General features: G+C 38.2%; 2 protein-coding genes across 2 annotated transcripts; both read left to right on the top strand.

The window, feature by feature from the left end:
- The first annotated feature begins 228 nt into the window (after positions 1 to 228).
- LOC106627470 (Ionotropic receptor 52d) lies at positions 229 to 1803 on the top strand. The gene has a single exon (XM_070108504.1). It carries the CDS (start codon positions 229 to 231, stop codon positions 1801 to 1803), a length of 1575 nt encoding a protein of 524 aa, XP_069964605.1.
- Positions 1804 to 4229: 2426 nt separating this feature from the next.
- On the top strand, positions 4230 to 6314 carry LOC106627390 (uncharacterized). Its single transcript, XM_014247521.2, has one exon. The coding sequence runs from the start codon at positions 4230 to 4232 to the stop codon at positions 6129 to 6131; it is 1902 nt and encodes a 633-aa protein (XP_014102996.1). The 3' UTR covers positions 6132 to 6314.
- The last annotated feature ends 5821 nt before the right edge of the window (positions 6315 to 12135 follow it).

Genomic DNA, 12135 nt, shown 5'->3' with positions numbered 1-12135 from the left:
AAGAAAATTGATTTGGAGAGGAAAATTAACACATTTATCGTTGTGGACGCCTACAACTCCGGGCCTAGCTGCCTCTGTGATGAACATATTAAAATACTCAGCACTAACACGACCGTTAAGCTATATAATCCGTTCAGCCTTAGCTCAGCTTCGAAACAGTTCATTAGCAGCGAACTGCTTTTGATTCGCTGTGTACCGAACAGTTTTTCGGCTGAGCTTTTGGAATCAATGCTCAATGTCCTTCAAAATAGGCGAAATGTTCGAATACTTTTCATTTGGAATGAGGAGTATACCGACGCATCGAGTGAGAAGCTTATACAGTTGCAGAAACAGCAACAGCTGCTCTTCAAATATTGCGCTGATATGCGTCTGCTCAATGTAATTGCCATATACCGGGACTACTTGAAAGATGGACATTTCTACACATTCAGCTATTTTCCAGAGTTTCATCTTGAACGGAAAACATTGGATGAGGCTTGCTTCCCAAACCGCATAAAGGACTTAAAAGGCATTGCTTTACGAACTCTGTCTGATCAGTTGGAGCCTTGGAGTATTATGTGGCGCGATCGTAATGCCAACATACAGATTAGTGGCTTTTTTACTAAAATTTTGCGAGAGTTTGCTAAACGGAATAACGCCACACTTTCCTATCCATTGCCGGTGGAAATGGGTGTCTTTGTAGAATTAGGAATTTGGGTAGCTCTCTTACAAAATGATACGATCGACATAGTTACTGGAATCGCGATTGCGGGCTATTCAAACAACTCTTTTGACGTAAGCGCAGCTGTACTGGCAGTGGATTGGACAATTATGCTACCTCTACCTTCACGAATACCCGATAGTGAAATCTTTGTGTTTCTTCTCAATTCAGTGCTGGGCCTATTAATACTCAGTCTACTCTTTATATTCTCTTCCGTATTCACCTTTGAGAGTTTGATTTTGGAACGCCGAACGTCGACCGAAAGTTTTCTCTTTTTCCTTTGGACACTCACCAACGTAGTACTTCGAGGAATAATTGGTCAACCGTCGTACGTTCGAGTTGAACTTTCAGTAAGATTATTGAAACGCTTCTTATATATATTTCTTTTTTTAAGTGGAATTTTTATGAGTACATTTATATCTGCAAGTCTTCAATCATATCTGACTAGCAGTCTCCGCTATCCGCGTATAAACGATTTCGAAGAGCTGTACCACTCGGGAGTAAAAATAAAAATTAGCAAATATGAGTATAACATGCTTCCCTTATATTTCGACGTACAAAATCTTAAAGAGTTAGAAATAATACTGGAAGTTGTGCCCTCATTTGACGAAATTCAACGACAGCGTATAATACTGGATCCACGGTATGCTTTCACAATACTCAGTCCAATGTGGTCTGTCATGATCAAGTATCAGTCTCATTTGCGGCAACCACTTTTTTATGTGAATGAAGAAATATATATGAGTAAGGCTATTCCGATGGCGATACCAATGCAGAAGAATTCAATTTTCCGCGAAGCGCTCAATAATATGATCAATGAAATCCAAAGCGTGGGATTGTTGGACTTATGGACTTCCCAAGCGTACGACGATATGGTGGCGGCAAAAAAACTGAACATCACTAATCCAGCAAACGATGTGAGAAGTGAAATATTGGAGTTGAGTAGCTTCTACTGGTTGTGGTGGTTATATGGCGTTGGTGTGAGTCTGTCAATTCTGATGTTCTTTGCTGAACTTTGGTGTTATGACAGAGCGGTAAAGAAGAATTTGGCTAAACAGAAAAGTGCAGAGCGAATAATCATCAACCGACGTGACATCTCATAACTTGACTAATTTTGGATACTTTTTGCACTAATCAAAGATTAAGAAATTCTTGAATTCTTTTGCGATAATATTATAAATGTTTGTTGAAAAATAATTGAAATAAAAACATATAAAATTGACAAAGGGATTTTTTGTAGTCTAAGGCTAAAGATAAGAAAAGGCGTGGTACCACTTCGACTAAATATGATACTGCTTACTAGAGACAATCTTTAAGCAGTGAAAAATTGAGCTTGAGGCGGTGTCTGCACGGGCATATTCCTAACACTTACCATATATCTGATTACGAGATTGCACATGGAAGAAAACTAACCCAATAAAGAAATAATTCGAGCTTTCGTCGTATTGTTTACTTAAATTGTTAAATAATAGAAAGGTACTCCAAACCTCCAAATTCTTTTATTTTATTTTTCTCAATGAAATTTTTGTTTATTATTGAGATATATTATAAATAACCTATATAATTGGGTTGAATGCATGTATGGGAATGTTATGAGGATGAACATAAATCAACTGACTTCAATTTTTTCGCCTGCCGTCCTACCGCTCTTCTTCTCGACATCTTTTGGTCATTTTGTGCCATGTTTATTGTTCTTTTGTAATATCAAAGTTCTGTAAAAAATATTAGGGTAGGTATTTGCTCATTCCAATACCATAGAGCAACCAAAACCTGTAAAAGTCCTCCAAATCTAATTTTGGATTTCGCACACTCTCCGTCTGTATTCTCATACACCTGCCTCTTCAAAAGATCAGTCAGTCCGACCGAATGTATCTGTTTATCATTATATTGAAAGCTTCATTGTAAATTGAGTGGCTTTGTATTGGCATAACCATCGGTATTCCCTTAATTAGATAAAGTTGTTTGCTCATATAGGAAAGCGGTTGTGACAGATACGTCTGATATCTAGCCAAGGTATCGCACAGATTACTGAATTCCCGCACAAATCTAGCCAAAAACCCACCAATCTCTATGCCATCATTACGATTGCGCAACACAAGGCTCCAGGGCTCCAACTGATCGAGAGCTATTCGTATGGCGACACCTTCTAAGTCCTTTATGCGGTTTGGGAAGAAATCCTCATCCAATGTTTTCCGTTCAAGATGAAACTCCGGAAAATAGCTGAATGTGTAAAAGTATTCGTCTTTCAAGTAGTCTCGGTATATGGCGATCTCGATGCGTCAGTGTACTTATCATTCCAAATAAACAGTATGCGAGCAATGAGTTTGTTTTTACGGCATTGGGTCCAACAACTCGTGGGGAAAGCTCTCCGGTAGACAGCGCATCAAAAGCTTTTCTTCATTTAAACATTTAAAGGAGCTCGAACATTGGCTATATGTCTGCATTAATTTAACGTTATTATTAGCTCGGTATTATGGTCTCGTCGCAAATGCAGCTCTGTCTGGTGTTATAGGTGTTAACAATGACGAATGCGTCAATTTTACTAGGATTCGAACCATTTATTTGATGCAGAAGATTCCAGAAAATTGATGGGTAATCAGTAATTAGTAAAAAATTACAAATTAGCACAAATCGATTAACTGTTAACATTATTTTGAGCATTTGATCTGTGTGCTTAGAGTGCGTCAATGAGACTAAATGGCAACTCGAAAGTGTTCATATTTATGCATTTACTATAACAACTCGAAGGAACTGAAAGAAAAAAATTTCAAGTTCGAGCTTAAGTCCCCCGCACATTAGTTAAAGGCATTTTGACTTAATCTTTTTATTGCCAATTGATTTACCCCACAACCATATGAGTTCACTTGCAGATTAAACAGATTATCACTAAAATTCAGAGTTAATGTTATTGGAATTATCTCAAATATAATGGTTTTGTCGTTGTGTTTGTCAAGACAGTTGTTGTATTATTGGCTCCCTCTTCGCCGTACACGGTATGGTCACGAACACAAAATAAAAGTGTGAGCTTTCCTTACCCTAACCGGATGTAAATCAAATGTTGAAAGTTTGAGCAAATTGGTTCAAAGCTCCCCCATAGGCAAACAGTTGTGAATACCATTTTAAATAGGAGTTTCTGCCTAGAAAATATCCGTTGGTTCCGCCCGAATTTTAGCTCTCCTTCAAATATAATATATTTCCTTTTTACACGATTCCCATAATGTTCTTCTGCTTTGCTCTAAATGGTTTTGCGAGTACATCGTATTTTTGATATTATTAACGCCAGGTATATAAATACTCAATAATTGTTTTTTATTATACTTTTTCACCTAATCGAATTGGAAGTGGTTTCTTTTCCGTGTGTTCTCTACTAATGATATGTTATTACAAAATCTTTGGACTTCTTGCAGCTAACTGACTAGAATTTGAGTCCGATGAATCGATACTGAACTAATTTACCGTTGATGTGCCGATGATGGTTAACAGCTTTCGAATTGATTTTTGTGTCATTCAGTAAAAGGATTTTATCCAAATGTGGTGCACCTGCAAAATACTGTGGATACTTGCGGCTCTCTTTCATGCATCCAACGCACATCCAATAATAGAAGAAGATGAAAATGTGAACTTCGCTAATTTCTCTAAGCTCATTGAGAAAATTCGCTTGGAGCGTGGAATCGAAACGGTGGTAGTATTTGAGGCCTTTCACGGTCAGCAATCCTGTTTGGGTGATGACACACTGCGCTCACTTCAGCGGACAAATATTACCGTTATACTGCTGAGTACCACAACCAGTTGCCAGCTGCAAGGTGCCGATATCAACAGCGAATTGCTGGTTGCGCGTTGCGTCACTGAGCCGATCCAACCACATCTGTTGGATATGATGGTCAGATGTCTCGGAGTAATGCGCGATGTGCGCGTTCTCTTCGTATGGAACGCCAATTACGTACAAGCCTCGCCGGGAAGGCGCAACGAGCTGAGGCAGCAAACGCGGAAACTTTTCGTGTATTGCGCAAGCACGAAGATGCTAAATGTTATAAGCGTGTACAATGATTTCGAATCCGATGGCCACTACTACACCTACAGCTACTTTCCGAGTTTTCATTTAGAACGCAAAAAGCTAGAGGACTCCTGCTTTCCCAATCGTTTAAAGAATATGCAAGGCGCCGCATTACGCACGCTTCCCGACCAAAATGAGCCGAGGTCAATTGTGTGGCGCGATCGTTGGGGTCATCTTCAAATAGGTGGCTATATGGCTAAAGTAATTGAGACCTTTGCTTGTCACCATAATGCAACAATCAGTTACCCCAAATTGCTCGTGCCGGACGTCACCTATGAGTACGATGTGGTATTCAGTATGTTGCAAAACGAAACGATCGATTTTTTGATGGGGTTGATCGCAATTGGTTGGAGGTTGAATGCGTCTCAACTATCAACGCCGGTTATTTCTATGTTTTGGGCAGCGATGTTACCGCTTCCACCGACACGCCCAATAAGGGACATCTATGTGTTCATATTTAAATCGGTTATCGGCATTATTCTATTGCTTTTGTTGCTGAGTTTCTCTTGTCTGCTTACTTGCGAGAGCATACGTTGGCGCCACCATCGTCGTACATGCAGAAACACGTTTGGACTCTTTCTCTTCACTCTTACAAATACCACATTGCGCAGCATGCTAGGTCAACCCACACACATACACATGCCACCCGCATTCACGAAGCGCTTCATCTGTATTTTACTATTTCTGGCCGGTATTTATGTAAGCACCACCAGCACCAGCTATTTGCAAACATATCTCACAAGCAGCCCCAAACTTCCGCGGGTCAACACATTTGACGAGTTGTTTGATGTGCCGATACGCATTAAAATTTCCTTAACCGAATACAATGCCCTGATAGATTTTGTTGGTCTCCGATTTTTACAGAAGTACGAGAGTGTATTCCTGATCACAACATCCACAAATGATTACTATTATCAGCGTAAAACTCTGAACACCAATTTTGGATATTCCGTTCCCCAATCGTTGTGGAAGACGTTCGTGGAGTTTCAAAGAAAATATAATGTAAACTTGTTTTACATTAGCGATAATATGGTTTTGGCTAAAAACATACCAATGGGCATACCCATGAGCCCACATTCCATATATCGAGGAAAACTAAATGTGCTGATCGAAAATTTAAAAAGTGCCGGCCTCGTGCAGTATTGGGAAAACCTGGCTTATGGTGATATGGTGGCAGCGGGAAAGCTCAATGTAACGATTTCGATGCCTTCTAATCTGGAGCATAGTTTAACCTTGGGGGATCTATATTGGATATGGTGGTTGTATGGTGTAGGAATGAGTTTGGCGTTTGGGATTTTTCTCGTGGAGCAGGGCGTTGGAAAAAAACGATATCGTTTGTCTTTATCGAAAGTTCACAATAGGTTCCCATCACAATAAATGCACATCTATTATATACCGATGGGCCGATATTACTCAATTTAAGGAGGGAATTATATTATGCTAAGCGAAATATTTCAGATTTATTATATCAGAGAAACAAAATTAAAGGCAAGAATATAATATATCAATTTATTGAACTAAGCTATTCCAAGCTAGAATAGGCTCACTTAATTTCACTGATATACCAAAATATATTGTATAAATAAAACTTAATGGATGAAGATTCTCATATTCAATAAACGGAGGCGCACAAAACATAAGGTCCGATTTCAGATAATTTGTGGTCAAACCACATCAAGAATACTATTTTTGCTAAATTTTATTTCTCACTTTTGATTACTTATGGTATTCAATATGGCGTTCTATGGTAAGTGGGTGTGAAAAATTAGAACGATGTTTGTGCAAATAGGTCTAGTAGGTATGAGATTTCAGCTAAAAGTTACTGTTCAGAAATGCTTCACATGTAAGTCTGCTTTGTCTAACGCATGATCAAATTTAAAGTTTAACCGAACTTTAAAGTGCGCAAAAATCTGGAACTTGTTTCGCTGGTAAGTTAACCCTGTCATTGTTTTATGAAGGTCGTAAGAACTGCAATTATTTGTGGAATCGGCAGTTATAACAATGTTTGATTGTTGATAGATATATGTATATAATTATTGGTATATAAGTAAATGCAAGTGTGATTCAGATACCTCAATTATGCAGTACTTAGAAACGCACATATATAAATATATATATGACCAACAGAAACGACATTATTTTCCATTTTTTCACTTCATTTAAATTGTTTCCTCATGTCTTTTCTTTTAATCGCTGTTAAAAGATAGTCTAATTAGAAAGATATTTGAAGCAGCAGTGGCTCGATAGCTATCGAAGGCGAATTGTACCATATACAAAAGCAATTTTTTTTTTATGGCATAATTCTACGAAAGTTATTAATAAAGATCAAAATTATAGAAAATATAAGTATTAAAGTAGCATCCACAAACCCACAGCGAATAAGCAAATGAAATAAAGCGCGTGCCAAACAAACTTTGAATGTGATGAATTTTACAAAACTGTTTCGAAGCGACCACCAAGAGGAGCGCTACGTATGTATATGTATGTAAGCAACATTCATGATGACTGAGACCAGCTAAGACAATAGAGTTAGCTGCATGAACTGTTTACGCGAGCTTAGCATTAGATAGAAGGCTTACATGCATTGATTTGATGCTCGAGCCACTGATTCGCCGCTAGTGGAGATGAAAATCAATTGGCTACAGTCACATGGTGGACAAATCGCAAGCTCGATCCATCGATCAAGTCAAGGAAATCGATAGCTTAGTGAACACAAAAACAAAAACAAAAGAAAATATTAAAAAACTATAAAAACAGCAGTCGGCCGGGTTGCTGCTGACAAATTGTAAATATCGAAAGTGAAACCGTTGCAGTCGCAGTGACGTATTGCAAGCAAACCTGTGCCACAAAAACACTTGTATTCGATGCTGATCCCCAGTAGGAAAGAATGAGTGAAGGAAATTTCGGTTTGTTCAATAAATATGTGCTTGGTTTTCATATCGGAATTCATTTTGCGAAACTCAACGCTTTGGTTGAGTTTTAAAAATACTTAAAAAGGCAGGAAGCAGGAAAGTTAGAAAATCCTGCTGAGGGTGGCAGCTAACGACTGCTTCTTAGCAAGATTAAAAGAAGCCGAAGATTAGTGCCTTAAGTTGTGTTTCACACCGTGCAAGTATAAATCCGCAATTTTTTAGGTTCAAATCAGCTAAGTTGGAGGAAGCAACCATTCAATTTCCTATAGGGTATATATCCAGACTTCGATCGTTTATAGCACATCGATTTGCAAGGGAATGCGTATAAATTCCATATTGTAAGTCATTAAAACATCAAAATCAACTCTGAAATCGGCGGCTTAACTTATTTGAGACAACTTTTTATTTTGTATAATTATATGGGCATTCAGTTCCGAGCAGTCGGCTCCAAATTTTTGCGATTGTGTATTAAAATCTGGTTCACTATTGACTCAGTTAGTGCTGAAAATAAACTAGTCCGAAAACGATCGGTTTTATTCCAATTATTCCTATCAACGGTCGATTCCGGTAATTAAGTCAAATAAAGACAGCATACAAAAATTATGAACATTTTGTTGTGGGTATTTAAGAGAACGAAAATGTTACTCCATAATTGAATCACATTTTTATGCCCTGAATAGGATATATTAGGCCAGATCATTATAGCATATAGCTGCAATACAAACTGAACAATCGAAATCAAGTGCTTCTATGGGGAGCTTTTTACTTTCACGAAATTTGGCATGAGCTATTTTCTAAGGCAACTATGTAGTCCCCGAAGAAATTTCTTAGATCGGTTCACTATAGCATATAGCTGTCATATTAACTGAACGATCGGAGTTAAGTGCTTGCATGGATGTATCTTCACAAAATTAGGCACGCGTTTTTGTTTAAGGCAACAATGTATTTTCCGAAGAAATTGTTCAGAACAGATCACAATAGGTTAAAGCTGTCATACAAATTGAATCATCGGAATCAAGTTCTTGTAAGAAACCTTTCTATTTGTGAAGGGTATTATAGCTTCGTTGCAACTGAAGATAACGTTTTTAATTTTCATTTTATTTTGAAGTACTTTTAATCTGGTGTGTTTCTGGCCGAAGTCGGATCATTGACATCTCGACAACGACAGCCAAAAGTGTCAATTTCCAATCGGTCAGCTGAACAGTTATAAAGTAGTTTATAACTCCAGGCTAAAAACACACATACATATGTATTTTTGTAGGCATAAATTCCTGTACTTTCTTAGCGCTAATACTATTCTGCTTTGATTCGCTCGCAAAAGCCGATACAGCTGCAGTTGTCGCCTCTTTATACTACAGTCAAACCTGGTTGAGAGAGAGTTCAAGGGACAACTTTCGTTGTAGATTTACGTGAGTACCTGCCGGCGACGGCCTTACCTCACGGTGTTCAAAAACACAACGTATCAATACAATGCGTTGATCAGCGCCCCAAACAATACGAGTTTTTTGCAAGTATTTATTTGGATACCAGTGGCAGTGTGTCTGGGTCCACACTACCATCTTGGTGTGATTCGAGGCCGACCTAAAACCTCTTCCGTTTTCGGGTACGGCACCCAGTTACTTGTGTAACTCCTTTTTTCGAACTGAAAATTCAGTTCTTCCAGCATTTAGGTTTAAACCACAGCCACCACGATACTCCCAAAGGGCCGAACCCAATGAGCAGATTGAACAGAAGTCCAAGGGCTTTCTGCTCCCCGTGGTACCGGAAAGTCTCCGGTCAGACTGCGTAGCCTAAACTACTGCCAGTTGAGCTCCCCATTACTCAAATGACTGGTGACATTTGTCGCTTGAACTTCAAATGTCTTTTTATTCGCTTTTTTCATTTAAAGTGTTTCTAATATCAGTTCAAGCTGAGTATTATAGCACTATCACTCCACATACTATGCTGATATTACTGTGCAAAGAATATAATAACAGTCATAGTGCATATTGGCTTTTAGTCGCCTTTTACGACAGGCATGCCTTGCCGCGGGCATATTCTATCCTCTGCCCGCAGGGGTAGTTCAAGGGACAGTAATTTTTATCTCGCTTATGGAGATTTCTTACTAAAACGACAACACGTTGACTTTTCGTTTAGACATTATAAGTTGTTGTAAGAGCTGTACTATTTGTTGCAAATGATTTTTATGAACTGCAGTGAGCATGACAAATAAGTTAATACAGTTAAATATTATTTCTTTGAATTATACATATATATTATTTCTGAGAATTATTCTCACTTATAGAGTTTCCTCGCATACCCAGTTCTCTCCTACTCAGGTTTGACTGTATTTCTGTTATCGTCACTCTCATTTCACTTTAGGCGGCATTTTGCAACTCTTTCGGCTCAGTTTTTTTTATTACTTGGGTGAGTAGTAATAAATATGAAAAGTAAAAACACATACAGATGAGTATACATACTTACGTATGAATACATACAACAGCGGGCAGCAGCCGGAATGCTATTACATCGTTAATCCCGTTAAGTCATCGCACTCGCTCATGATAAAATACAGTTTTTACGAATGACCAAGCTTTACTGTCCATTCGAATGCCCGTCTGTGTGTGTGTGTGCGAATCATAATTCCTTTGCTGTTGGCAAGTAGTGTTGCCGATTATCGTATAATTTGATGTCGTCGCTTATATTAAGTGTCTGCATATACTCGAATGTTATTGTTGTCTTTATCGCATTCCACTGCCGCTCCACTTGCCGCCAGATTTGCATATTTAAATGAAAAGAAACTGGTGGTTTGGCATCTCGTCATTGTCAACCTCACAGATTTTACAATATCAATGTGCTAAGTGGCTTGATTATCAGCAATTTAATATTATACAATATCCATTGTGAGTTATGTAATTCACTTTTGGGGTTTTGTTAGTTATCTAATGAAAAAAAAACTCCTCTCATAACTTTGCAAACAACAAACATACATACCAGCAATTGTATGGTGTGTGGATGGTAAAGTGTTCGGATGTCCATTCAATTAAGGAGATACTACCGTACCTCCGGTATTCATTTTTCATTGATTGTTTCTTACTGAAGAAGTCATTAAATAGCACTCTCACTTACATGAGCAATTCTTATGGACAATGTTTCTACTGAATGCTAATCGCTGGACTATTTATTTGGACTGTGCCATATATAGTTCTTGCATATGGTTCATACAGTCAGAGAGAAAAAAAATCTTTTCTGTGCACTCAAAGTGGGCTTTAAAATCCGGTTGTTTTGGATCTCCAAGTTTTAGCAGTATGCTAACCAGATTTACGATATTTAATCGGTCCATTGTTAGAGAGCTTTAATCTTTCCCTCAGTACATTCCCTATTGTACAAAGACAAGGGGGTTTTGAAGCCTAGAATACCTACATATATGCAATAAATTTGTCTTATGTAGATTCAATATATACAAGTATATGTTATTCTTAACGAAGACTACTAAAGCAAGAAGGCCATTAGGATCGAACTTTTAACTCTGATCTGATGGTTCACTAGAAAAATAATTTCTGGCGGGGGTGCTGATTGCTGAAGCAAATGGAGCGGAAACCTGAAATACTGAAAAAAATGTGTGTCACGTATTTGGAAAACAGAATCCGGATAACGCAAGCTGGGGACATTCTTATTCTGTAGCAAAATTTGTTGTCATTTTTTTGTATTTGCAATTTTAAAACGATTGCGTATTTTCGTTTTTGCTTTATGGAAGGCGGCTCAGCTGTATTGACTGAGTGGAGGGAGACCATTCCAAGATGCTGGTCTCTCCGAGCAAACTGCAATACATTACAACAAATCAATATGATCACGCATACAAACGTACATATATTCAGTACGTTTGAGTCGCACATGCACCTATTTTGGTGCGAGCGTATGAGCGCGGTCGTCCTCCGGTTAAATGTAAGTCATGAAGTTGGACCGAATGGTAAATTGGCACTGTATTTGTTTTGTTAACATTTTGGCCCAACTCTTAGTTGCTACTCCATTCGGCTGTGCGCTCAGCGTAGCTAATCCGCCATCTAAAATCAAATGAAAGTAAAATGTTGTATATTTGAACCCATTAAAAAGTGGTCGAGCTGCTGTCTGGCTGTTGTTGTAATTACGAGGTCCAACATGGAAGATAATGTGAATTACGTGTAATGGAGTGAACTTGCGTGACATGAGTGCATCAATTCGTCGAGATTAATGGGATCCATTTGCAAGCAACAGTTAGTAAAATCATTTCCAAGTGAATAAAGACACAGTTTTACAACCAAAGAAGACAGACTGTGTATTGCTTATAAACTGTTACTACATTGAAGAACTTATTGACCTAGTCTAAAAATAATATTAACTTGCATGGAGTCGTTGTCCAATTTTGCGGCTATTTTCTGATAAATTCTATGATGCAACTAGGCAGAATTGTAGTAAATGTACAGTTGTCGCCAGGCAGTTGAGCCGCTGGT

Source organism: Bactrocera oleae, chromosome 4, assembly GCF_042242935.1.
Source record: "Bactrocera oleae isolate idBacOlea1 chromosome 4, idBacOlea1, whole genome shotgun sequence".
Taxonomy (NCBI): domain Eukaryota; kingdom Metazoa; phylum Arthropoda; class Insecta; order Diptera; family Tephritidae; genus Bactrocera; species Bactrocera oleae.
Note: the sequence above shows the minus strand (reverse complement) of the source record. Positions and strands in the feature narration are given on the sequence as shown.